The sequence below is a fragment of the Protopterus annectens genome, chromosome 4.part0, assembly GCF_019279795.1.
Source record: "Protopterus annectens isolate FY-2018-M chromosome 4.part0, PAN1.0, whole genome shotgun sequence".
NCBI classification, from domain to species: Eukaryota; Metazoa; Chordata; order Ceratodontiformes; family Protopteridae; genus Protopterus; species Protopterus annectens.
The window spans coordinates 46,428,579-46,455,423 of NC_056733.1; the positions used below are offsets into that span (position 1 = coordinate 46,428,579).

The 26,845-nt window shown below is 37.2% G+C and overlaps 1 protein-coding gene across 1 annotated transcript in view; it reads right to left on the reverse strand.

Moving 5' to 3' along the window:
* Nucleotides 1–26,845, reverse strand: part of RNF213 (ring finger protein 213) — a gene marked incomplete in the record, with an annotated part of 2,890,576 nt that overhangs the window by 779,142 nt on the left and 2,084,589 nt on the right. Inside the window, 3 exon segments of the mRNA XM_044069632.1 lie at nt 9,454–9,636; nt 22,032–22,132; nt 24,467–24,587. Coding sequence (XP_043925567.1) covers nt 9,454–9,636; nt 22,032–22,132; nt 24,467–24,587 — 405 coding nt within the window.

Sequence of the window (26,845 nt, forward strand, 5' to 3'; positions counted from 1 at the left end):
GAAACAAATACAATTAATGGAAAAAAGAAATAAACCTTAATTAACTATGCTGTGATATATATATATATATATATATATATATACACACACACACACTGTGGGCTGCATTATCCATACATACTGTATAACCAAGACTAACACAACTAACAAAAAAATGATGCATTAGATTGTTTAAGAATATCTGACATAATTCATGATATCTGACCATGGAAAACTATGGAGTTCAAGTTTGGTAAGATCTGTTTCCAGGGAGTAAAATATGCCAGGACTGGGACAATCCCAAAGGCTATAGAAACATTTTGCAAAAGTCATTAAAAGAACTGGAGAAACTATGCAGTTAGTTGCATTCTGGATGAGACTTAACAGGAGAAGATTTCAATATGGATTTGACAGACCTCAGGCACAGACATTTTCTTCAGATAAGGAGGACTGAGGAGGGGGACCAAACTTGCTGAGGTTAAAATGGGGCTATGAAAATGACTGAACTTTTTCTGCCTGACTTTCTGATTGAACTTGAGAATAAGGGGAAAAGGAGGGAGAGTAAAGAAGTCCATGGGACCATTTCTGGATAAAACACCCTGAGACATTCTCACAGAGGGGAGATGAAGGAAAAGTACCTGTATATTTTTTTTTGGGGGGGGGGGATGCAAAGAAGTTGCAGCAAAACTTGTTGGCAATAAAAGAGCTTTTGCACAACTGACGTAAGCTGCTGCCTTAAATTGCAGTGTGAAAGTCTATAGCACCTTTGGGCAGGGATCCTGAAGGACCTGCATTGTAAGGAGGACTACCTTTATCTCCAAAGTACTATGCACAGACCAGCCTCCATGGATAGTCTGCCCTTGAAAATACCCCCACCCACCAACTCTAGTGCAGATGCATCAGTGATGACAGACACTACTGGAGTGGGAAGATGGAGCTGACTTGAGTCAGGTTACAAGTGAGAAGCCACCACATATGAGATGTGATCTGCAAACAATGAAAATCTTAATGTATATTACTATTGGAACTGCTGTCTGAGACCATTGAACTTTCACTGTCTAGTGAATAATGTTGTCAATGTCAAAGACTAAACAATCGGTAGATCAAGTTTTTAATGGAAAAATCCTGCCTGTGGAAAGATGAAATTTTGCATGTTAGTGTGCCCAGGGTACAGCATACGGAGGTTGGTATTTGTGTGGGCTACATTTGGGAATTTGCAGTGCTCACTGTAACTTCCAGGAAATGAAACAGGCTAAGATGATATCCCCAAGGAGATAATAACATACTTTATGTTGAAGCAGCTAGAAGCTAGTTGCCTGAGAAACAATGCACTTACAGCACTTGCAGCATCTAGTTCATGGCAAAGACAGGCATATATTTAGCAAACACTCTGTAGGCTGAAGTGAGACTGAGTGGCAGGCTCTAGAATTGGTAACTGTTGACCCCTACCAGAAAATGTAAAAATCTCCAGATCCCCACAGCAATCTTAATGTGCAGATGTGCATTTCTACAGACAATTCTGGTCATTCAGTCTCCTTCTGACTGACATAAATGATTGGATGGACTGCATCAAAATAAATCTGTTTAGGCTGCTCAGTTCAAATATGGGGTTACTCTCCATTACCTTCATTGTCATCGTCATCATGACTGCCACCACTCTGTCTGCCCAGTTAACAAAAAACAACCTAGAGAGACGTGATGCTGCTTCATAAAAAAAGGCATTGTTTGTAGTAGCTCCTGATAAGATTTTGCTCATTTTACAGTTGCTGTTTTGCAAATGTAGATAAAAACAGCTTACTGACTAATTAAGTATAGGTGGGATTTTAGTCGAGACAAGTTGGAAAATGCAAGACGTGGGTAATGAAAGAACAGTATTTCAGTGATTTTGCATTTCTGCTAGATATTGTGATTTCCAAGGAATTTGATTTACTGTCATAAAAATATCTTGTCGAATCAGCCCATTTTCATTCCTCGGCATCACTTCAGTTGACTGCGTGGCTGTGATAATGCCTGAAGAAAATAGCACAAAAGTCCTAATGTAGTTGCTTTTATTATAAAAGTAGAGCCTTCAACACAAATTATCTTAGAAGAACTTCAAACTATCAAACCATAGTGAGTAATTTCCTCCAAAAATAAGCCATAAACATATCTAGGGTGGAGGGAAGAAGATACTCATCCTGGGTGCAATGTGTTGGGGGGCAAGTTCGGTAGATCCCAGTTGGTCTTCTGGGCATGCAACTGTGGTTTAAACAGATGATCTATAGTGCTGCATGTCTTCAGTGTGTTATCTGCATTCATAACAAATGTTTAAAAGGAGAGACGAACAAGTCTGAGGATATTTTTTTGGTCTATTTTTTGCTACTCAACTTAAGGTTGAGTGGGTGCGCCAGATCAGGAGATGGTACCAGGCACAAGAATAGCTAGCATTACCTTAGAGATAAATTCATGCAGAAAGTGAAAATGCTGTAATAGTCTGTGCGCGTGCTGATTTTCTTTTGTCATTGAATCAAATGAAAGCAGCAATGACAGGTACAATTCTGACATTCCTAGGAAACTTCACAACAACCTGCCATTAGATGATTCTGCTAAAGTATAAAAAAATGAAAAAAAATTAAGTGACTGCAGTACCAAAAAGGCGGCTTCAGTTTTGTGACAAATATAAAGAAAAAATGTTGACTGGATTGGGTCTTCAGCAAAAAGTAAAAGCATGCTGACTTCCTTTACAGAAAGAGAACTCGGCTGTTGGATGAACTGGAATTATTGTCATTCATTTTGAAAAATGTTTTCTAGAAAGAACAGCTATACAAAAGTGTATAAGGGATGTGATTTTTCTGAACAAAGAATCTAACAACTTGAATTTTTGTTAACATGAGAAGGCAGTCAAAAACACATCAATTTCATAATGATGCACCACGCTCTCCTTGTGTGTTTTTTTTTTCATGATGGAGTGAGTGTTTATGGATTTGATAACACAGCCAGATATGTTTCATAACTTTTAAACTTCAGAGTGTGAATGAAAGTTATGAGACAGACTTTTTGGAAGATACTGAGAACCAATCATTTAAGGATTCAGCTAATATAATTGAAGACATATCCATTACCAAGAATATGGGAGGATTACAAGAATGTACATTTTTCCTCAAATGTAGACAGATGCAATGGCAGGAGCAATATTAATAGAGGACTGATGGTAAGGCTGTTTATCAGGAAAGTGAGGGTGTTCTGAATAATGGGACAAATCTCTATGTAAAGTAGATGTAAAGTAGCTAAATTACTGGAACGTCATATATTCCTGAGCATGGTGAACGATTACTTCATTTGTTTAATTATAACATTTGACATGTTATTAGTTAACAGTTACCTATCTTGTCTTATGTACAGTATAATTGTTCACAGAAGTATAATGTTGTTCTTTACATCTGTTCACAGAAGTATAATGTTGTTCTTTACATCAATGTGCCTGTTATAAGAATGAGGTACAGAAAGGATACAGATATTATGAGTATACATATGGATGTCTGGGTTTGATAGGGTTTTCTACTTTTAATGTACAAGTAAAATGTTTTGAGAATTTGACTTAATTTTCCCAAAGTTTAAGTACAATTTTTTTTCAAAAAACAAGCTTCTGCACATGTCCTGTAGCCAGAAGATAAACTTTTGTTCAACAATGGTGGGCTAATGGTTAAGGTGTATGCCTTACAAACACAAGGTGCAGGGTTTGAGTCTCACAAGGGATAATTGGCTAAGCTTAAAATGGCTCGCAAGGGCAGTTAGCTTAGTACTAATCTATGAACCTATGAACCTAATGGTTAAGTGTTTTCATCCTTGTACTGTGTTAAGCCTTCTTCAGAATCAAACGTAAAAAACACCCTTTTTTAAAAAAGCTTCCTTGTAGTGACATCATACCATTCTCTTAAAGGCACAGTACCAAATAAATTCACACAATACTAATGCATATACCATATAATAGTAGCATATATGTAAAATAAAATAAAACATAATGCACCACCCATAAATTCTAAAACATATAAAATATGTAAAGTATTCAAAGTTTTGTAAAATACTTAAAATCTTATATTTATTTCCTTTTTTAAAAACTATAAATGTTGTTGTGACTTTTGTTTTTTTCCCTGTTAGGGGTCGCTAACTCCGGTCCGCTAATGATTGGCAGTTGATTTTTACGTACCAAGTTGCCAGCCCTAACGCACAACCTTCAACGAAGGTACGCCCATTCACGCATGTCTCCACATATAAATATATGAATAAAAAAAATAAATAATTGTATGACTACTAAGTACGCTTTATAATTCCATAGCCTTAAGCTTGAGTATACTTGCAAAAAAGAGACTTTCATCCAAATCCGGGGAATCTAGTGAATTTAAATGTAGCTGCCAATACAATTCCTTGGTTTCAAGAATAGTCTCCCACAGACTTCCCCTGGGGTTCGGTGCTGCTTTCTCTAAAACTCTAAATTTAATTATCTGGCAGCATTCACAATCAATTGTATGTTTAAATAGTATGTTATTGAAAATTTTCTTTCAAATATCACAGTTATGTTCATATACACACTTGTTCAATGACCTCTTTGTCTTACCTAATAGGTTGCAAACAGCAATGTATATTACCCCCAATGAAAGACAATTGCTTGGACGAACCAAATTAATTCTCATTTTATTCTCACCCAGAATAATGAAGTCTTCTTCCAGTATGCATGAACATTGCCCGCATTCAGTCATCCTTTTCTTAGATGTTAAATTTTGGCTCAAAGGATTTTCAAAACTACATCTTGCCTACATAATGACAGCTCGGAACAGGTATCATTCTCTACTTCTCCCATTGCAGTGTCAGCCCTGCCTGTTACAGTGTCAAATATATCATTTTTATACATGAACCTAACCCATTTTCTTGCAGCAGCCCAATCTGTGGCCACCCCCAGTGGTGGTGTTTTTATCCAGGACATAACTCTTGCTACACTTCTACATGAAGGCCAAAAAAACTCATTACACACATCAACAATATGTAAACAACTGGCACTAAAAACAATATAACAAACCAAGAAAACCTGACAAACTCACTCTCTTCAAACAGATAAGGTAAGTCTTGTGATAAATGAAGGACAGAATGTTAACACTCACAATATTCTACACTGCATTACCACTATCAAACCAGTGTTAAAGGATAACAACCAAGACAGAATAAAACTACTGTTACTCAAACTACACACACACACATTATATATATATATATATATATATATATATATACACACACACACACACACATACATACACACACACACACACACACACACAGATATACATACATACATGTATATAAAACATGTTCTCGATCTATGTTCTCAATCTATTTTTAGTGCAAATCCAACACTAGAGAAATCAACAAACTGTTACTGTCCACTTAAACTACACCCATCCAGCCATCCTCAACCCCTTGGGTGTCATTTCAGCAGTGACAATCACCCTGAGCCAAGGTTTACACTGCCGGGTGGCTAGCCCTGCAACTTAAACTATACACAACACATAATTATTCTGTTATACAAATACAAGCAAATACATTTACCCATCAGACATCAAACTGCCTAAACTTTGCCCGTCTTCAACACTTTGAACGAATCAGAAAAAAAATAAGCTAAATTACTAGAAAAATTTATTAAGAGTAAAAAAAAAAAAGGATTATGAAGATACTATGCAGCAGAGATGTACAATCTAATATAGGACAAGCTTCTATAATTAAACAACAAATGTACTGTAGACCTCACCACTCAGTCATATTCCAGGTCTTAAAATCTGCCCCCTAGAGTTCAGAAGCACGTGCAAAAATAACTAAGACTTGGCTTAAACTAAAAATAACTAATGAAGACTCTGCCTTCAGGTTACAATACACTTCTCCAAAGCTAACTTTGGGCTCCTAAAAACAGAGGTGACTAACTTCACAGCACCCATGCAAATGTGGAATAGTTGAATGACCGCTGAATCATACACCAATGCACTGTACGAACACATACACAAAATGCATGGATCTCGCCATACCCAGCAGAACCAAGACACTCTCCTCCAAAAAAGGAAGCCAATTCCCTGGTCCCATGCCATAAACAAACTCTACAACAGAAGGAGGAAACTGATGTGTAATAAGGTGAAGTCCCAAGACTGGAAAAACTCCCTTATCAGCCTCAACAAAAAGTTAGATCCCTCATCAAATCCTATAAAGCTAGCTATGAAAACAGAATTGCAACAGATAGTAAAGACAACCACAAGGCCCTCTATTGTTATGTAAAGAATCCCCACGGCAATATCCAGATTTGCTCTGAGCTACTGCACAATAGTACCTCCTATATCGAGCCAACAGATATTGCCAATATACTGGCCAACAGATTCAGTGCTAACTTTACCCCCCCCCCCAAAGGACCAATCACAATACCAGTAGATTGCCAGGCACCCAATATTACTGCTGCACAAGTTAAACCAGCACTGCCCAAGGCCAAGAATACAGTTTCTATGGGACCTGACAATATCCCCTGGCTGTGTTCTACATGAACTACAGAGTGAACTGGCACCTCACCTGTGTGCCCTGTTCAATCACAGCCTCACCTCCAGCTTTGTCCCTACGAAATGGTGCACTGCTACAGTCATCCTTCTCCACAAAGGAGGAGTGATTACAGACCAACACCCATTAACCTGATGAGTCTGAGTCTCTAAGCTATGGCTAACAGCTATGGTCTCATGGACAAGGGAGGACAAGGATATCTCCAAACTCCATCCCACACCAGTTTGGTTTTTGTGAAGGGTAGATCATGCCTGGTCCTGGTCAACCGACTTCTTTGAGTCAGTCACCAAGAGAGCTGGATGAAGGCAAGGTGGTTCCATACAGCCTACCTTGATCTGGCCAAGGCCTTTGATACCATTCCCAACTCAGGAATCATAGAAAAACTTACTAAGCTAGACATCAACTCTAAGTCAGACTACCAACCAGTCACAAGTGGAGTACCACAGGGTTTGGGTCCTGGGTCTTCTCCTGTTTGGTATCTATTTCTCTGAAGTCCAGGCCAACACAAAGGGACTCTGGCTGACAAAGTTCACAGATGTTGGGAGGTATTATTAACTCCCCAAGTGATGTTGACATCCTACAGAAAGGCCTCACTGAGACTAACGACTTGTGTCAAACTTATGGCCTTAAGCTCAATGCCAAAAATTGTGTCGTCATCCCCTTTGGGAAAAACCCGTTTCCCATGAATTACATCATCAATGGTAGTCCACTGAACACCGGACACGTTATAAGAGATCTGGGAACACAGGTTGACAGCAACCTCTGTTTTGACCACCACATTGCCACTGTGGTCAGAAAGTCCCCTCTATGTGGCACATCTCATTACTAAGGGTTTTGCATCCAGGAAGAAAGAGGCCATTGTCTCCCTCTACTCTTCCCATCATTAGGCCAGTCATTGTGTACAATGCCCCATTTGGCATGTACCTCACTAGACACCTGCAGGCCTTAAACACTTGCCCTACATGGACAGACTCATAAAACTCCAATTATTCTCTCTCATATCACTTACTTAGAGGCAATCTCTGCTTGACTTACAAAGCCATGTCTGACCCAGCTCTGTTAAAAATGCTACATCTAAAGAAATCCCAATCCCTCTGCACCAAACGCTCCAGAGACCTCAAAGTCTACCACAATCAACAGAACATGCTGGAGGGACAGGTTCCTACCCCAGAGACTGCCCATGCTACAGAACAGACTTCCCATACATGTCAAACAGAGCACCTCACTGGCCCTCTTCCAGAGAAATCTTGATGAGTGGATGGGAAATAGAAAATTCACCCCGGGATCACTCCAGTGGCTCTATTCGACAGAGGCACTGGGAACTAAGGTTGGGTGGCATGATGCCAGGTTAATCCTATGGGTTAGGCTTACAAAGGCTCCAGGGCCAGTAGCCTAGTACACACCTATGAACCTAAATATATATATATATATATATATATATATATATATATATATATATATATACACACACACACACAATCTAAATACATTCAATGGGTTAGAAATAAGCACAGTTTCACAGAAAAACTACCTAACAATTTGATATTAAATTGCAAATGGACACCCATCAACTAACAACAACTTGATGATGCTTTAACTTTTTTCAACAAGTAGGTATGTTTGTTTTTAGATACTGTATCTTTTTGTTTAATTAAAGAAGCGGCAGAATTACTAAAGTTGAGACTTTAATTTACAAGCCATGTTAATATGTTTAACTTGGCAATTGGTTAGGTTGGCTTGGTCTTCAAGGCACAGGTAATTCATTTACAGAGTTTCAGAAATGCTTGGATATTTTTTTACAACTGGATAATAAATTTCAGTTGTAATTTGAATTATCTAATGGAACGTTTCCTTTTAGCCTGATTTGTTAGGGTTCTGTATATTTGTAGATTGAGGAAGTAGGTATTTTTTATCTATAAATACCATGCTTTATCTCTAAGTAACATTATTTGTTTGGTATTGCATTTTAACAACAGAGCTGGTTTATGGCATGATTTTTTTGCCACAAAAGGGCAGAAGATTAAGAATGTCAAGAAATGTATTTCCTCATCAACCAGCAAACCTTTTGCATGCTAACCTATGAATTGTACCACAGTGACAAGAATTCTAGATATAATTATTCAACAGCACTATCACAGCAACACCTATAGTTAGGTGAAACGAGAGCAATGTGGAAGAAAGATACCCAGATAGTTCCAATAGTAGTAGGAGCAACAGGTCTTCTAAAAAAAGAATCTGCAATTGCATTTAGATATGCTACCAATACATGTCAATCTGTACGAATTGCAGGAGGAATCATTACTGGGCACTTTGCGGGTGCTGCGAAGAGCACTTTTGGCTGACATCAAAAACTGAAACAATACTAATTTCATGAACTTTAATCATACTCCGACTTAGGAATGGGGTCCATTCTCATTATGGTATTAGAAACCCAAAAGATTTTGAAAAATTAAAAAACAGACACCCCTATAGGTAGTGTTGCCGCCTATCTGGAATTTTCCAGACTACCCAGTAATCAGAATGATGGTCCGGTAGTCTAGAAAGCACTATACAAACAGCAGTAATTTGTTTATCTGTACAAACATAATGCCAGAGTTTGTAAACACACAGACTTGGGTGAAATTTTTAATTGAAAAGCATCACTAATACAATGCTTGGACTTCCTAGAAAAGGGGAAAAATAAAGCATCCTATCTCTTAATGATGTATGTGATGATGTCATAAAATGGTTGGGAAAGTGGGTGAAGTGGACATGGAAATGAACAGAAAGAGACAGGGTTGTAGTTTTTGGTACGGTTTTTGCCATAGAGAATGGTGGCAACCCTATCTATACCAAAGGCTATTTTTCACTATCTCAGAAAAAAAAAAAAAACGTGCACAAGTTAAAGTGCATAACTAGACATCCTCGTACCTGAGCTCCTCAGACCCCGTCAATTCATAGTTGTCAGGTAAATCAGTTTTACAAAATGGGCAATTCATTTGTCCTGGTGCCAGCCAGGACTGTATGCATTTCATGCAGTAGATGTGCTCACAAGGCAGGCAGGATGGATTTTCTGGATCTCCAAGACATATAGGGCATTCTTTCAGACCATATCTGCAGGACATAAAGAAAAACATAATATGACTTGAAATACAGCTTTGCATTTTCACAGTAACGTCACATTTGATTGGTTTGATACTTCAGCATCAGAATTGTGCGATATTAAAGAATATCAGCACTATCACACCAACACCTATCTCTACAAAACAACAAAAACAGGGCAAAGTTTAAGAATTCATGCAAAGACTTCATGAAAAATGAAACTCAAATACTGCTTCATCAGTGCAACATAAATTAAATAGCCTGAGAGAAGGAATGTCTGTCACATAAACAGATCAACAATACTAAGTCAGCTGGAGTGTCCTCAATTTTACTTTATCATCTATTCATTCTATTTTATCCAGGCATGCAGAAATGCTTCTACAGTGCAAACATTTTTTTTAATAATTAAAGTTTACTGAATTTTAGTCAAATACACTAATAGAAACAGAAAAGCATTTCATTTGCAATTTATACATTAACAGTATTTAAAACTTTGAAGTGCGTGGTAACTGTATAACCACAACAATGCAGTATAGCAAATCTTATGAAATCACTTAACAATGGTAGCCCATATTATGTAAAATTATAAAATCACTTCCTACTTAGCAAAGATCCATTTTCAAAAGTCTAATTCCTACAACTCATGTTGGATATGTAATAGTTTCATAGGTTAGTACTAGGCAGGGGTTCTGAATAACTGCATATAGCCTACCCATGCACTGTGCAAAGTATAGCCAACAGTTTTACCTCCCCTCTCGATAATGGCAACTCTACTAATTGATGGTGTAAATTTTGTAATCCATCCAATCATCAAGCCATAACCTGAATGAGCCTATGGTGTTATACAATTTAACAAGCAAGGATTTTGTTCCACAGGTAGGGAATTCCTTTGGGTAAACTCTCTCTCCAATAAGTCCCATTTATGCTGTGATACAAACGGAAATTTAGGAGTGTTCCTAACATTAGTGTTAATGAGGTTGTGAAAATCTACTGTAATACTGTGTCTTTCATAATCTGAAAGGCAAAACAGATATTGTCCACAAGGGAATCTACACAAGATGGATAAAAATGAGACACTTTAATCTAGATAACTAAGACTCCTTATTCCCTTGATTTACTTGCTTAGGAAACACTGATGTCTTTCAAGGTGGGATGTATGTTTAGTAAGATACATACCAAATAGAGTGTTATACTAAATGATTAGCCTAATAAGTGAAGAATGCAGGGAGACAACTTTATTTGCATGTTGATGATGTACCTTTGATCATTAACTGAAAAAAGTATTTTTTCTGTAACTGATACATGATGACCAATGACTGTTCATTGTCAATGAAAATGCATACAATTCTAAAGACTGTACTGACTTTAAGCAATGCTTCAATTTATCACATAATCAGTGCAAGAGAGTTATTTCCCAAACGTGACTATACTATATTTTTTTGCATTAAGTGTAATTCTATGGTCAAAACATCAGAAGCTGATTTTATCCACACCTTCTTGGAGAAAATAAGTGCCTGTAGATGAATCAATAATGGCACATAATTAGTCATCTGCAAACTTGGTCAACCACAAACTTCAGATATATGTCTTCACATCAGAGAAGATGATGCCAAGGAAAAAAGGATTTCAGCACAGAACCCTGAGGGACTCCACTATTAAATAATCTCTTAGATGAGATATTACTACAAAGTCTCAAGCTATGACCACAAAGTACCACTCCACTTATCAATACAAAGGTTAAAACTGAATCTGGTATATTTATCAATAATGGTTTAATTGGGACTTCCAAGATGGTTACACACTGAGTAACAGCTAACTTCTAGTTCTCCCAGACTGAAAACAGACTTAGCAGAAAAGGTCAGTAGACGTTTGTGTTTATAGGTAAATTTCAGCAACTGGCTTGTAAGTGTACTGCCTAGATGCCAGGAAAAACAGAAATACAGAGGACCCAAAAGAAAATCAGCTACAAAGGATAAGAAAAAAACACTGACTGGGAAGAGTTCGGCAGCTGTTCAGCATAAAGCAGTACAATCTCCAGACATCACTTCCAGTAACCTACAGGAAGATATAAGACAACTGCACACAGAGGGTCTATATTATAACATCGAAGTTGCAAAACTTTGAATGTTATAATATCGAACCAACTACATCAAAGGATGAAAATAGTGAAGCCCCAGAACATCGAATTCTTACCTAGGGCAAGATTTCAGTGGGCCATTCCGTGGCTTTGCTATTTCCTCCACTGTGGTGCAATAGTTATGGACCTTAGGGCTAGCGTGCAGGTTAAGGTAAGTGGATAGGTAGGAATGTATGTATGGTTTAGTGTAGGATTAGAAGTAGGGTTTTGTCAAGTGTATGTGTGTGTTTTAATTAGTTTGTGTATAGTTTCGTACGGGTAAGCGTGCGATGGTTATGGACCTTAGGGTTAGGGTGCGGGTTAAGGTTAGTGGATAGATACGAATGAACGTATGTATGGTTTAGTGTGGGGTTAAAAGTAGGGTTTTGTTTAGTGTATGTGTGTGTGGTTTATTTATTTTGGTGTGCTTGTGTTGTGTGTATGTTTCTCGGAACAGCAAATTGTTTTCCCTGGGAAAAAAATTTGCTATTCTGAGTGTTCAATATCATATTTCGAAATTCCATGTTCGACCTTATGGCGTTCGTTATTTTGGAATTTCAAATATATGATATAGACCCCACACAGACCATGTTAAAATAAATGAAACATTGATGGATTACATCAACTCAAACAACAAAAGGCTAGAAAAAAAATAGAAATTGCTTTAAACAAATTTTCAGATGAGGTGATAAAGCTGCAAAAATCAGAGGTCAAAATGAAGAAAAGGCTGGCTGAATATGAAGCTGCTGAAGAAGAGATGTTTGAAAAAAATAACATAATTAAGAGGTTAGAGCACGTAGGGAAAACCTGAGATTTTCAGCTGTACCAGAGTAGCTGGAAGGAACACACTACATTCATTTTATTAAAGCATAAATAAGCAACTGGACTGGTGTTCCACAGCAAGAGTTGTTAGTTGAAAGAGCACATCATGTGAATGCTCCAAATCTGGCTATGAGAAAGCAATTAATAATACAGATACAATCCTACCAGCAGAGGGAGTGGATTCTGACAAAACTGTGGTAGAAGGAGAAAGTACTAAATGTGGGAGACAGCAGAGTGTTTGTGGAGAATGATTACTCATTGAGCACCAGGAAGAAGAGGAGTAAATTTATTCCACAGTTCAGGAAATGTCAAGACACAGGTGTGAGATTCAAACTGCTGTATCCAGTTATCTTCAAAATATTCTTCCCTGGAGGGACAAAATAATTTTTGATGAAATACATGTTAAGGAAGAAATACAAAAGTTTTTCGAACAAAAAGTGAGCTGTGAAATGGGAGGAGATTCTGCTTCTTCATCTTCTAGTAATAAAAACCACAAAGAGAACGTACCTGTGAAACCTTTTCCAATGTTTCAATGGAAAATGTCGGATAGAAGGAAGGGAGCACGAGAGTTGACAAGAAGAATCAAGAGTACGTTAGAAATTAAGCAGAGAATAAGAGAGATGGAGATGAACATCAATAAAACCAGTAGGTTAATGTGGGATTACAATGCAATAAGTATAGTTGTTAAATGTGACAGAACAAGAAAATCTGGAAATATTGGACTTTTTTAGAATCTGTTGGACTTGTGGGGACTATAAAGCATATGCCTTACTTCATGTCATTAATGTTTAGAAATATACTTAGGGAAGGAGAACAGAAGGGAAAAATGTAACTGTAAGTAAAGACATTTTTTTTTGTTAAATGCACTACTTTTATGGTGCATGGTTTTCTTTGCATGCTACAAAGTAAAGGTTTCACAGTTAATGAGGATGTAAATTGGTACTGCTGGATTTTTTTTACTTTCTCCCTTCTCTCTTTCTTTTTCAGTTTTAACAAATGTAGGCACTGTAATGTAAAAAGTAGTTGTAGCAAAACCTGATCAAAACAGCATGACAAAAAAGAAATTAATGTGCGTTTTTTCTTATTCTTACATGGGGAAATAACCAGATTAAGGCCCTTAGACTGATCTACTAACAAGTTTTAAGAAAGTGAGGGTTATTTAGCAGAACATCTGGAACAAAGGAAAAGAGGAGTACTTGTATTAATTGCAAGAGGGACTCCAATAGTGATAGAAGAAGATAAAAAGATACTGCTGGTAGATTTGTAGCACTAAGAGGCTGCTATAAATGAGCTTCAAGAAAAGTCTGGGAGAAATTATCAGTTTTCAGCAAAGAATATTACTTATAGGTGGGGATTGGAATTTGATTTGCAGCAGTGAAGATGTGTCTGGGGGGGGCCCAGAAGGGAAAGTATAACAAAGGAGAGTAGATTTTAGAAGAAATGTATGAAAATAATTGGCATGGAAGATGCAAATTCAGTAACAGGAGTTCAGAGTGAATTTACATATTATTCCCCAAGATATAAAAAGTGGGCTAGGCTAGACAGAATTTACATTTCTCAGGAACATGCACATTTAACTGATGGTCTTGATATGCACCAAATAACTATTTCAGATCATGCGCCAATAATGACTAAATTAAAAACAGTGTAATAGAAATAAAAAGGAGACACTGGCACTTTCCCAACTACTTGATGAAAAGAGAGGAATGAGTAGTGCAGATTATTCAGGAATTATTAGAGATGATAGAAATTTCTTCAGAAAATACAACTAGGGGATGGGATAAAATTAAGGTGGAGTTTAAAAATAGGGTACAAATAAAAGCAAGGGAGTTATGGTTAAGATGTAACAAGAATTATTTAGAGGGGCTGACAAATGATAAAGTATTGCAGAATAGAGGGAATCTCACAAAACAAGAGGAGGATTAACTGCAGAATGCTACACATAACATAAGGGATTACCTTGATAATGTGCATGAGTTTAAAAGATTGCTGCTACGCAACTGTTTTTTGATAATAACTCTAGAGCACAAAAACTTTTAGCAAAACGACTCAGGCAAGAGAAAGTAGAAAGAGCTGTTGCCAAGCTTAGGAAGCCTATAACAAAGAAAGTAACAAGAGGTCCTGTAGATGTATTAGAAATATTTTGGAAATTCTATAAAAGTCTGTATAAAACACAGAAACATGGAAATCAAGACAAGATTCAGACTGAAAATGTTTATGGAAGAATTAAATATGCCAGGATTAGAGGCAGATGAGGTGCAATTACTAATAGTTAGGATAGGAGGAGATGAGATAAAAATGGTGATGTACAACCAATCTACATGAAAGTACCTAGGAATAGATGGTATTCCTATGGAAGTTTGGAAGCTAGGAGGGAAAAACTGATAAAGATCTGGAAGGTTTTGTTTAACAGTATTTTAAGAGGAGGAGAAGTACCAATATCCTACAAGAAAGCAGTAATAGCTGTAATCCCTAAACAGGGTATAAGAATCCATCAGATCCAGCTTCATACAGGCCCATTTCAATACTAAACCATGATTATAAAGTGTTTATGTCTATAATGGCTAAATAAATGGGAAAAGTAATTCCAAAGTTAATAGATATGGACCAATGTGTTTTTTGAAGCGGGGAGTCAAACATTTGACAAAATTAACAGAACACTGACAATTCAGAGGGAAGCAGAATGTAAGAAAATATCACTGTTGTTGGTGGCTCAATGCAGAGAAAGCATTTAACAGAGTGAGCTGGGACTTTATGAACAGGGTAATAGAAGCATTTGCATTTCCTGATAAAATTATAATGTTAATTAGGAAGATATATGAAGGATCGAAGGCGAAAATAAAAGTGGGTGGGGACTTCTGATAATTTCAGCTTGAGCAGAGGAACCAGGCAGGGGGTGCCCTCTTTCTCCTTTGTTATTTGCATTATATTTAGAACCACTGGCAAAAGAAAATAAGGGACTCAGAAATTCAAGGAAATAATTGGTATGGTAGCCAAGAAAAGTTGGCTCTATCTGCAGATGATATTATTTTATACCTGACAAAACGAGAATGAGACATTACATTGCTGTAGACCATTTTGAGACAGTTTCACATCTTTTTGGAAACAAAGTCAATGAAGCTAAAACAAAGGCAGCAGCAGTAAATTCTATACCCACACATGAATTGTTTCAGCAATATCAATACTTATGGGGGCATGAGGAAATGAAGTTGTTAGGAGTACGGAATAAAAATTATTCTGGTAAAAACTGAGAAAAATGAAAGTTCTGTTATACGGCGATGGATATTAAGATACAAGCATTCAAAATGTTTTTAGTCCTTCAATCTTATACACAGTTCAGGCATATTTTTATCAACTTAGAGGAGAAGTTGTGGATAGCAATTAATAAAGAGATGAAGGACTTTCTCTGGGAGGGAAAGACGGCAACAGTCAAGTGAGATAAGCGTATTCTTCCAGTAGAACATGGTGGACTGGGATTACTCAATTTTAAGCAATATTTCAGAGCTACACAGTTAAGGCTCCTATACATAATACAAGCAGAAAATTACAATTCAAAGTGGAAAGGGATGATGATAAAGCAGGGGCAAGCTAACGAAAAAAATGCGAGACTGGGTTTTTGGATGCAGACCTTTAAGGAGAATAACAATAATCATATAGAATATTACATTCAAAATGAAGCAGAAAGTATTCTAAGAACTAAGCCAATACAGAAATGGAGAAAGGAGATTCTGCCAATAGGGATGACTGCTATTAGGGATACAGATAATAGGCAGGGGGGGCTGGACTTTATTGGAGAAAACTGACAAAGGAACCAAGGTACTGGGAGCAAATAACTAGACAGGGAAAGATAATAGAATAGGAAGACGCCAAGAATTTATGTGGATTGCAGGTTCGAGATTGCCTTCCCTATCAAGGATTGATACCAGCGTATACACAATGAGAAAGAAACAGGGTGGGGTCCTAAACAAAAGACCAGCACTGGTAGAGTTTTTAGCAGAATCTAGAACAGAAGCTGCCATTAAAAAAGGAATTATTAGTAGATCATATAAAATATTGCATGATAACTACAAGAATCAACCAGAGGAGGTTAGAAAGGATTGAAAAGAGAGGCTGGATAAACAATTTATACAGAAACAATGGCAGGATATATGTATGTCTCCCAAATATGCAACAAAATCTAGAATATTTAGGATTTTTGCTTGGAAATGTTTACATAGATAAGTAGAATCCAGAGAATTTTTCCTCAGGTAGACAGCAAATGTTGGAGGTGTGATGGGGAAGAAAGAGGTAATTAGGAATATATTTTCTGGGAGTGCAGTGAGTTGGCGACTTTAAGGATTCTCTCCAGACTACACTGTCAGAAATGCTGGGTGGGCAGAATTGTGTGACGAGGGAGATGATTTTTCTGAGCTATGATACAGAATCAGAATTGCCTAGACATGATTAGGCCTTGCTGAGTCTAATTATTGTGACTGCCAAAAAACAATTACTAGAAAATGGAAATCAAAATCTAAACCAACTTTACTAGAAGTAGTGAATATAGTAACAGAGATAAAACAACTGGAACTGAGATCTTTAGTAAAGGGTAGGAGCAAATTACATAGGAAAAAAAGGAATTGTGGGAACAATACATACAGGGGAGGAATGAGGTTTAAAAGAAGGCAGGAATTAAATGAGCTATGTAATGTTTGACTGAAAATGATTTGGTAGATAAGTGTTGTATAATGTTGGCAACTGGGTGTTTGTCAGTATAGTCTGTGATGAAAATGCTTGTAACTAGGATAAATGTACGATTGCTTATGTCATAAGTGATGATTTAATAAAAATGTCTCCTGTTTAAAGAAGATCAGGAATTGAATAATATATGTAATGTTAGTTATATATAAGCGATATATGTGAAGTATGTTTGTAAATGTGGACTTGTTAATACAGTTTGATTACTTTTATATAAATGTAGCAACAACCAAACGAACGAAAGTCAGATGCACGGCAGCCATAAAAACTTTAATAAACAGATGTGAGTAGGTAAGCACTTTCACCACTACAGGCTGGTAATGAAGGAAGGCACAGGTCTAGTACTGAATGAATTTAATAATGTGATTGCTATGTTTTTATAGGTTTATTTAAAAAGAGTAGCTGACATCATCTATTTAAATGTTTGTTTCTGCTTTTGTGAGTTATATGGTCTGAAGAAGCCACTTGTAGTGGTGAAAGTGGTTACCTACTCACATCTGTTTATTAAAGTTTTTTATGGTTGCCATGCGTCTGTTTGTTTGATTGTTGCTACACTTATATTTTACGTCTGAAAGTTTACTCGGTGATTTTTTTTTTTTGTCTACTTTTATATAAATGTAAATTTGCCTATGTCACAAGTGATAATTCAATAAAGGTGTTTAAAAAAAGGAAAAAAAACGAACAAACAATGCTTTAATTGCGAGTTGTATCAAACATCTTGGGAAGGTCAAGATAAGGAACATCAACAGAATGACCCCATCAATGGCTTCAGTCACAGCCACAAAAAGTCAACCAAATTAAACAAGACCTACCTCTTTATGAAACCGTACTGACTAATTTAGTTTCCCGTGTTGGTATGTTACCAATTTAACTGTTAATGAAACTAGCATGCACTCCATGACTTTACATATAATACTAGTAAGGTTAATGAGATAATAATTACCCAAGTCAATTATATCACTGTCCTCATGTAGTCCCACAACAGTTGCTGTTCTCCAGAGCTCAAGTGTGTGTCTTGAAGACATGCTGAGAATAAATTCTTAGGGAGAGGTTCAGTAACAATGCACTTTATGCTACCAACAAGGCACTATGGCACACTGTCCAGACCCATTACACTGTTATTTTTGGCTTTGATAACAGCTTCCAGGATCTGGTCCACAGTGATAATGGGAGGATCAGAGTTAAAATGTTTCAAGGAAGGAATACTGGCATGTGAGGGAGGGGAAAACTACAGCTATTTGTCAGCCAAAAAATTTCTATCACTTTGGTAGCAGAATAAATAGTGTTGTTTACTGTGAATTTTCTAAAGTACTGGATATTTTTCTTATACCCTTATATAACTGAAAACAGCCTTGTGATTACCCTTTAAAGATTTAGCTATCTTCACTTCATATTCAGCCTTACTCTTCTTAATGATGCGTTTAAGACCTTTACAGATCTGCCTATACGAACCATATGATTTTTCTCCTCCTGAGAGTTAGTATAGAGGATTAAGGCTGTGAACTGTAAAAAGATGTTTCCTGTAGTGCAGGAATTGATTCTCTCAGCATTCATTTGCCTCGTGTGCAACTCTGAGTATACAACTTAATCAATCAGTGCTCTAAGGCAATTGGGAAAATAGGCTAGGGTCCCTCAATATTCTCCTGTTCCAGATGCCTAGCAATACCTATGAATCCAATTATAAAGTTTATTTGGGAGTTATCCCCACTGGGGTTCACTCTGGAATTTCTCACCATACCTATGCCAAACAGGTACTGACTTAACTTTACACTAGTTGAGATAGCTGTAAAATGTATTGGTAAATGGAGGCTTTAGAGATGCATTCTGCAGAGGACAAAGAACTCTGAAATTCTTAATTCCTCTGTGTAGGGATTCAAGGTTGGTTCTGGAGTTGATACTGAATGCTGCTAAATATGTGAGCAATTTGGTACTGATTTTGAGGGCAAAGGTAAAAGTCAGGGGTCAGATTTGATCAAAGAAGGATAACATTAACAGGTTTACAGACAGAGGCAGCAAATTTCCCCTCTGGTGGAAACTTGAGTAATCTACCCCGGAGAGCTGTAATCTATAAAATTATAGGTATATAAACTGGTAGCGATGGATAATTAAAGTCACACACACTTAAGGTAGTAAGCCTAACAGGGATGGAATTCAACATATCAATGTACCTGAGGTGGTCCTCAACTGAATATGGAGGGGATTAACAGTTGGAAATAATGTGGAAATCAGTTATATCAAATGTGACCAAAATGCTACAGTTTTCAAATTCAGAATCTTGAAGTATACACACAAGTTGATATCTGACAAGATGAATGCAGACACTCCCCAGCCCCCAACAAGCTGATGTTCTGAAACAGTGATAATCACTGCACCTGTTATACTGGAAATGCTACCACAGAACAGTGTAACCTAGTTTTTCATAACTATACATGCCTGAAAGTGCCTGAGTGTCAGGAAAGCCTCCAAATCAGGTTACTTATTTTTAAATCATGTAATTTATTATTCATACTTCTAGCTTTCAACACCACCATCTTAACGTAAACCAGATTTGAATTTGCTAGGTTAGAATGTCTAACAAATTAACTTTGCCTAAGACGAGCACTATGGTAGCTGAAAAAGGTTGTAGCCAATATGGAGAAGCCCTAAGGGAAGAGGTGAAGGCTAGTCCTGGCAAAACAAGCTGGCCTGTCAGTCACAGCTTCTCATGCTGATACACATTGACATCAGTTATAAGCACGATGTAAAAATCAGTTATTTCGATTTGAAATTAAGACATCTTTCTTGAAGAAAGTAATATACAGCTCAAGACAATAGTTTTACCTGCCTCAAACACATACATATAAAGCTCAGTTATATCTCACTGCATTTCCCCAGATTACATCATCTAAAGTCATTCACCATGGCATACACAACAATGAAAATGTACTCAGACCTGAACTGAAGCATTGTAAGGGCTCTGATTGCATCCCTAGTCTGGTCCTTAGAGGCAAATGACCATGACCACTTCCACATCCATCAGTGTACCTAACTATAGAGACACCTATTACACACTATAATGTGTGGTTTCAGCCTCAGGAGTTCTTATGGGATCAGGCCTGGAGTTAGGATAACTCAACTTAATAGTGTGCTAAGGTGAAAGTGAAGATGCACATGTTAGCATGAATCGGAGGCTTGTTGAACTATTTGCTCACTAGTGGCAGGGATCTGCCCACTCCATTACTGAGAGCGCCATCTGGGGGTGGGGGCAATCATGCAGCCACAAGGTTTTCTTTTGTCCTCACCTGCATTCTGACAAGGAAGACATTTTTCACTTATCGACCTGTAATGTAAATGTCACAACTGGTACCAAACACCTTTGATGCTGAAAGACTAGAAGGCTGTGAGTTCTATTCCCATTCCAGATTATTACAATGCTGACAATGAAGTGCAGCATTAGCGGGGTGCCACACCCCTGTGTGTGTGTCACCCTTTACATAAGAGGTTAAATGACGGTCTCATCTGCTTCACTTGGTGGCAGCTTAGGTGTATGCAAAAGAAAAGAGTGAGAGGGAATCCCCAATGCCCTGGCCAAATTTCCCCTAGTAACAAAAATACCACCTCTGCTCTCCCCTGAAAAGAGTTCACTAGTCTCAAGGGACTAACCTGGTCAACAAAGGATATAAAATAACCCCCCCCCTGTCCTGCATGGGGAGAATCTGGGGAGGGGGGGGGTCACAATGGCTTTCCCCATTGTAAATACATCCTCCTGTGCTATTGCTAAATGAAGGTTACTGCCTATTGATGAGTTTGCAGACCTTGTTGGCTTAGGTAATGGCTTCCTAACAACTTAAATTAATGTGGGTCTAATATTAATTAGGTGGTTGCAATGTAGTGTTAAGATTACTGACGTGCAGTTTGTGAAAAATTAGCATAAAACTCCAGAAAGTATTTAAACCTATCACAGCAAGTATTGGCAAATGATGAAGTAAGTGATTTTCTGTTGGTATGAAGCAGTTGCTATACTACTTCAAAGTTCCTAAAGCAAGCAGTCTAGCAACAGTAGGTGAAAGAGCAAATGCATTAAATGTCACAGCAGTCAAGTCTCTCTATCTCTCTCTCCCTCTCTGAGCCATTATCTGCTGTATTAAATGAAATTTGACATTAATGTAACATGCAAAACTTTGATTTTTATTGCATGGCATGACCTGTCTTCTACAGTTTCAAGTTCATACATATTTCTCTCTCTCTCTCTCTCGCACGCACACACATGCACACTCAGCGAGTCTGTCTCTGAGTTATAAAAGTCACAGGAAACCTCCAAGCTGCACATTTTTGTCCACACTGGCATTTTTCAAATGTCTTTTTTTCGCCAACTAGAAATAAAAGATTATCTATATATCTATATCTATATCTATATCTATATATATATATATATATATATATATATATATATATATTTAAGCACTGTGTCTAACACCAGTAACATAAGGACTCATGGCAGTTCAGAATCTCAAGTAATTGCAAAACCTATGTTGGTCCACTAAAAGGTACTGCATCACATCTGTGTTCCAGACTCTCTGTGTTTTCTGCTAAAGAACCAAAATAGCATTTCTTAATTTTTTTCTTCCAGTTACTCAGTGTTTCCCTTAATCAATGTACCCCAAAAAGTCAGACATTTTAATGTACACATGCACTGTTGCATTGCTTTTAAAATAAACAGACATCTGTTTGATAGATATTCCTGAAATTAAATTACCTGGAGAACTGCTGTGATGCTTCATTCTTGCACTGGCAAAGGATATCAATCACGGCTTCAAACGGTCTGATCGTCTTTAAGTCAGCACCCCCTACCAGACACTTAAAGGAAAGAACAAGGTGAACACTATAATGTAGTAACAGTAATCTTAACACAATAATAATTAAAAACTGAAGATTCTAAGTGACTAGATTCAGGGGCTATCTGTAATGGATGTTAGAAGCAGTAAAAGAGTTTTAGCCACAATACTGATAGACTGTGTGATTCTGAAACAGAAATTTGCATCTATCAATTACTGTTTGGTGTACTCTAGAGTGAAATGAATACAAAACAAAGTGCCACTGCAGTTAGCTTTTCATTTCAGCTGCACAATAAGGCCCACCTACGGAAGTCACAGTACTCAGGGAAAGCTCAGATCAGTGATGGCACACAGCATGACAACGCTGTGCACCCTATGTCTACTATATGGTACAATGACATGAAGACATGACATTCAAGGCACACAGCAGAGCAATGTATATATATATATATATATATATATATATATATATATATATAGGAGCACTTTATAAGCTTGAAATACTGAAATGTCGAATTTCAGAATCTTGAGCTTATAAAATGGAAGGATCAGAGGACCGCAACCCTAGAAGTGCGAAATTCAAAATCTCGAATGCCAGAGATTTTGAATTAGCAGTTCTGGTGTTGCGCTGTGTTCATGGATTCAGGTAAGTGTTTATGTTTAACAGTGTTGGGTAGGGGCTGTAGTGTGTGTTGTTATGACATGACAATGTCTGATGAAGTTCTGTGGTTCAGGACGAAAGTGCTTACCAGCTTTCTGTTTGTGGAAATACATTTTGTTTTTTAACCAGTGGATTATCGGCTCGTTTCTTTGGTACAAAAGTACAAATTTGCAACAGGTACAAATGTACTACTGAGTTTCTGGACACCTTGGCGGCCTGTCTGTATTTTTGCAACAATTTTTTTTTTTTTTTCTGTGATTTGGACACATACAATGTACACAGAAATTATAGAAAATACAAAGCAGCTGGGCCATTTCACCAATTTCTCTTTGCCAGTACCACCCTCAGACCTTATCTCATTTTTTCAAGGAGACACATGCTAATCATGCCAGGGGTGAATTTGGGAATATCTATCCAATTGTCTACCTCCTTTTTAAAGGAAAATAGTGTGCTACATTGCTTGATCTGAACTGGAAGCTTGTTCCAAAGAAGGTGTAGTTGTTGCATGACAAATTTGTCTCTCTCCAGTGTGATTTGTTTATATGTTAAAGCAAGTTCAGATCTCTGGTTCTAGTGTTCACTGGATAATTTGATTTGTAAAGATACAAGAGGTCTTGGACTGCAGGCTCCATAGCATACATATGTGCTGCATGTGTATATGTGTTTATGTATATTTAAACAGACATAAATCTATATCTACACACACACACACACACACACACACACACACACACGCACACACACACACACACACACGCACACACACACACAAGGTTTTTTCAGACATGCATACTTTTCCTACTATGAAGATAGCATTAACGTTGCTTCCAACTACCACATTCAAGCCAAACTCTATTGGTCAGCCTTTGAAAAATCTTGCATCCTGTTTACATTGCTATCTTTACTGTGAACCACACTACTGGCTCCCACATGGCTATCAGTCTTCAGTTTTAATATTTCTTCTCCATTCTGACTCCTGTATACAATTTCTGAAAAGGTTATTGTACTACATAACTAAGGCATGCCCCATGCAAAACATCAAGGATGGATGTGCACAAGTAATGAAAATATATTCCAGTTGGTGTCTGGTGTATTTAATAATACATACTGTATGCCTAACTGCAGCAAAAAAAAAAAAATGGATTAATAGTTTCAACCCCAATATATGGAAAGTAACAAAACCATGTGGCCACTTGCGCCTTGCAAGTACTCACCTTTAGACCTTACCTCCTTTTTCTAGGAACGATAGTCATACCTGGGATGAATTTATAATTAACCATCCAACTGTATAATTCCTTCTTACAGGAAGATAGCGTGTGACTGATATTGATCGATCTGGACAGGTCAATTATATAAGAGAAGGGGTAGGTGCTGCATGACAAATCATTTAATCGAAGATGTCCAAGTCAATGAAGGCAGCAAACAGTTGAGGCTCACTAAGCATGAGTATTTATGAATGAACAAAAGAACTTGTGAGGTTACGATTGTAGTTCAGGGCCGCATGGCATACAAGTAGAGAATGATGAGCAGTCTGTTGTACAAGACAAAGCTCAGAGCCTTCCCCCGTGTGCAATACAGCCAGATACAAGAGCATAAACATTTAATCTAGTGATGGAAACGGCATGAAAATAATCAACTGCTGAAACATTTTGTTCTTTTAAACATGAACTCTTTAAACAGAGCATAACAGATTACCTTGCCAATCAGTTCAGTGAACTTCACTACCATGTCCTTAAGTTGCCGGCTCATTTTCACACTTTCCAGGAGAATATGTTCAACAAAAAGGGCCATGGAATATAGGCGATTCCAATCACTCCTAGAAGGTTCACAAGAAAGATGTTAACCTGAATGCATTTTCCTAAGATTTCCTAAATCATAACCGCACAAAATTGTTACACTCAGTATAGGTATCCCCACATGACAAATTCAATATCAATCAAATTCCAATATATTTAACAAGTACATGGATTTGGTAAATAAAATCACCTGTTGGCTTAAAATGTCACTCCGGTTTAACACCTGCCACCACTTAAAGTCTGCTTAACCAGCAATCAAAATGTGCAGCTTCCTAAAAAGGAGATCACACCAAGAATCATATACCGTTTCTGAGCACTCTCTTGCACTTTCCTTCCTGCATCTTAATATAAATTCATACTCCATCTTGGAAGAAAGTTGTGATGGCTGTAATCCCCAAAGAGGGTAAACACCCATTAGACCCAGCCTCATACAGACCCACTGCAATTTTAAACAACAATTATAAAGTGTTTATGTCTATACTAGCTGAAAGAATGGCATAGGTGCTGCCAAAATTGATATAGACATGGTTCAATGTGGTTTTCTGAAGGGAAGACAGACATCTGACAGTATTAATTTAACAATGATTATCCAGGGGAAGCAGAATGTAAGAAAATACTGCTGGTGTTGGTGGGTCTTAATGCAGAGAAAGCATTCGATACAGTAAACTGGGATTTTATGAGTATGGCAATGGAAGCTTTTGCACTCCTTGATAAATAAATAGGAGGATATATGACGAACTGGATGCAAGAATTAAACTGGGAAGTATAGCTAGGGATGGGTGAAAGGAGCAACTGCCCCGGGAGCAAAATGTCTGGGGGCACGATCTGCCATCCAGGACCGATTCTGATCACTTTTAGCTGTTAGGTATAGCATTTGTGGTCAGTCATGTGTGCCACAGCACTTCCTGAGTGCTTTAAACTGTAGCAAGCAGTTTGCTACAGTTTTAAAAAAACGTATGTTTATTTTTTTTAATAAAAACTAAGCACTGTAGGTCTCTGTGCTGGGTACAAACTATTGCAACTGCTTGCTACATTTGAATAATTAATCTTACGGTTAGCTTTAAAATTAGAGAAAGTATCATATTATATTAGTCTTCCTATGATGCTAAGTTGTTCTCACTGAAAAAGACACTGGCTCAGTTACAGCATAGACCAGCCATGGAGCAGTTTCTCATTAGGTCTGTTGCTGGCTTTAAATAACTTTTAGTTACCTTTTAAGTATTATTTGCTAGTCTAATAGCTGTTTTGTACAATAATGGATGTATATATTTTTAAAAATATTTGTTAAAATATCACTTAAGATACAGGCACACATGAAAAAGAAATGGGCACAAATACATTAACAGACAAGAAAACAATCTATATAAACGTTGTCTTCCATTTACATATATTTTACATTAGAAGATTTCTTCAACTGTCTCAGTCCAACATTATATAAAGCCAAGGCAATTCCTGCCTTCTTCTAAACTTCACTCTTCCTCCTCCTCAACATTTTTCTGCAGGTATTATTATTATTATTAACACAAATTCCATTTATTTCTATGTAATTTGCTTCCTCCCTTTTGTAAAGATCCCCATTCAGTTCTTTTATTTCTTTTACAGTATTCAATTCTTCAAATATGGTCAGTTTATATTCTGATTTCCATTTTCTAACGATTGTTTTTTTTTTGGCAGCCAACAGAATTAAACTTAACAAGGCCTTACTGTGTTTAGACAATTCATACCATGTGTCCCAGCTCAAAAGAATAATTTCCTTAGTTACAGCCATTTGCTCTCCAAATATTTCTGACAGAGTACTCTGTAGGGAATTTGTTAAATCTGCCAACTGATTATACTCTCAAAACCATATCGCCAGTTAACTCTTTCTTCACCATCAGAACTACAACATTTGTTACCTACCTAAGGAAAGAGTCTTTGAAGTCTTGTTTGGGGTATAAAAATACCAATGCAAACACTTCCAAGCAAAAATACTAAACGTACTAGTCTTTGTTGCATATTTGGAAGCCAGACATATGTCCTCTCCCACTTAGCCCTTGTAAATTCCTTTTCCAAACATTTCTCTTCCTCTGATCGATTCTTATAGCTGTCCTGCAATATTTTATATGCACTATTAATTATTCCTTCTTAACAGCAGCTTTTGTTCTAGATTTGATAAAATTGTACCAGAGCATGTCTTTCACTTATGACTCCCTACCTGTTTCTCTTTGCCTGTTCTCTGATAACAATCCCTGATTGGGAAGGCAATCTCTTGCCTATAGTCCAAATGTCTTCTTGACTT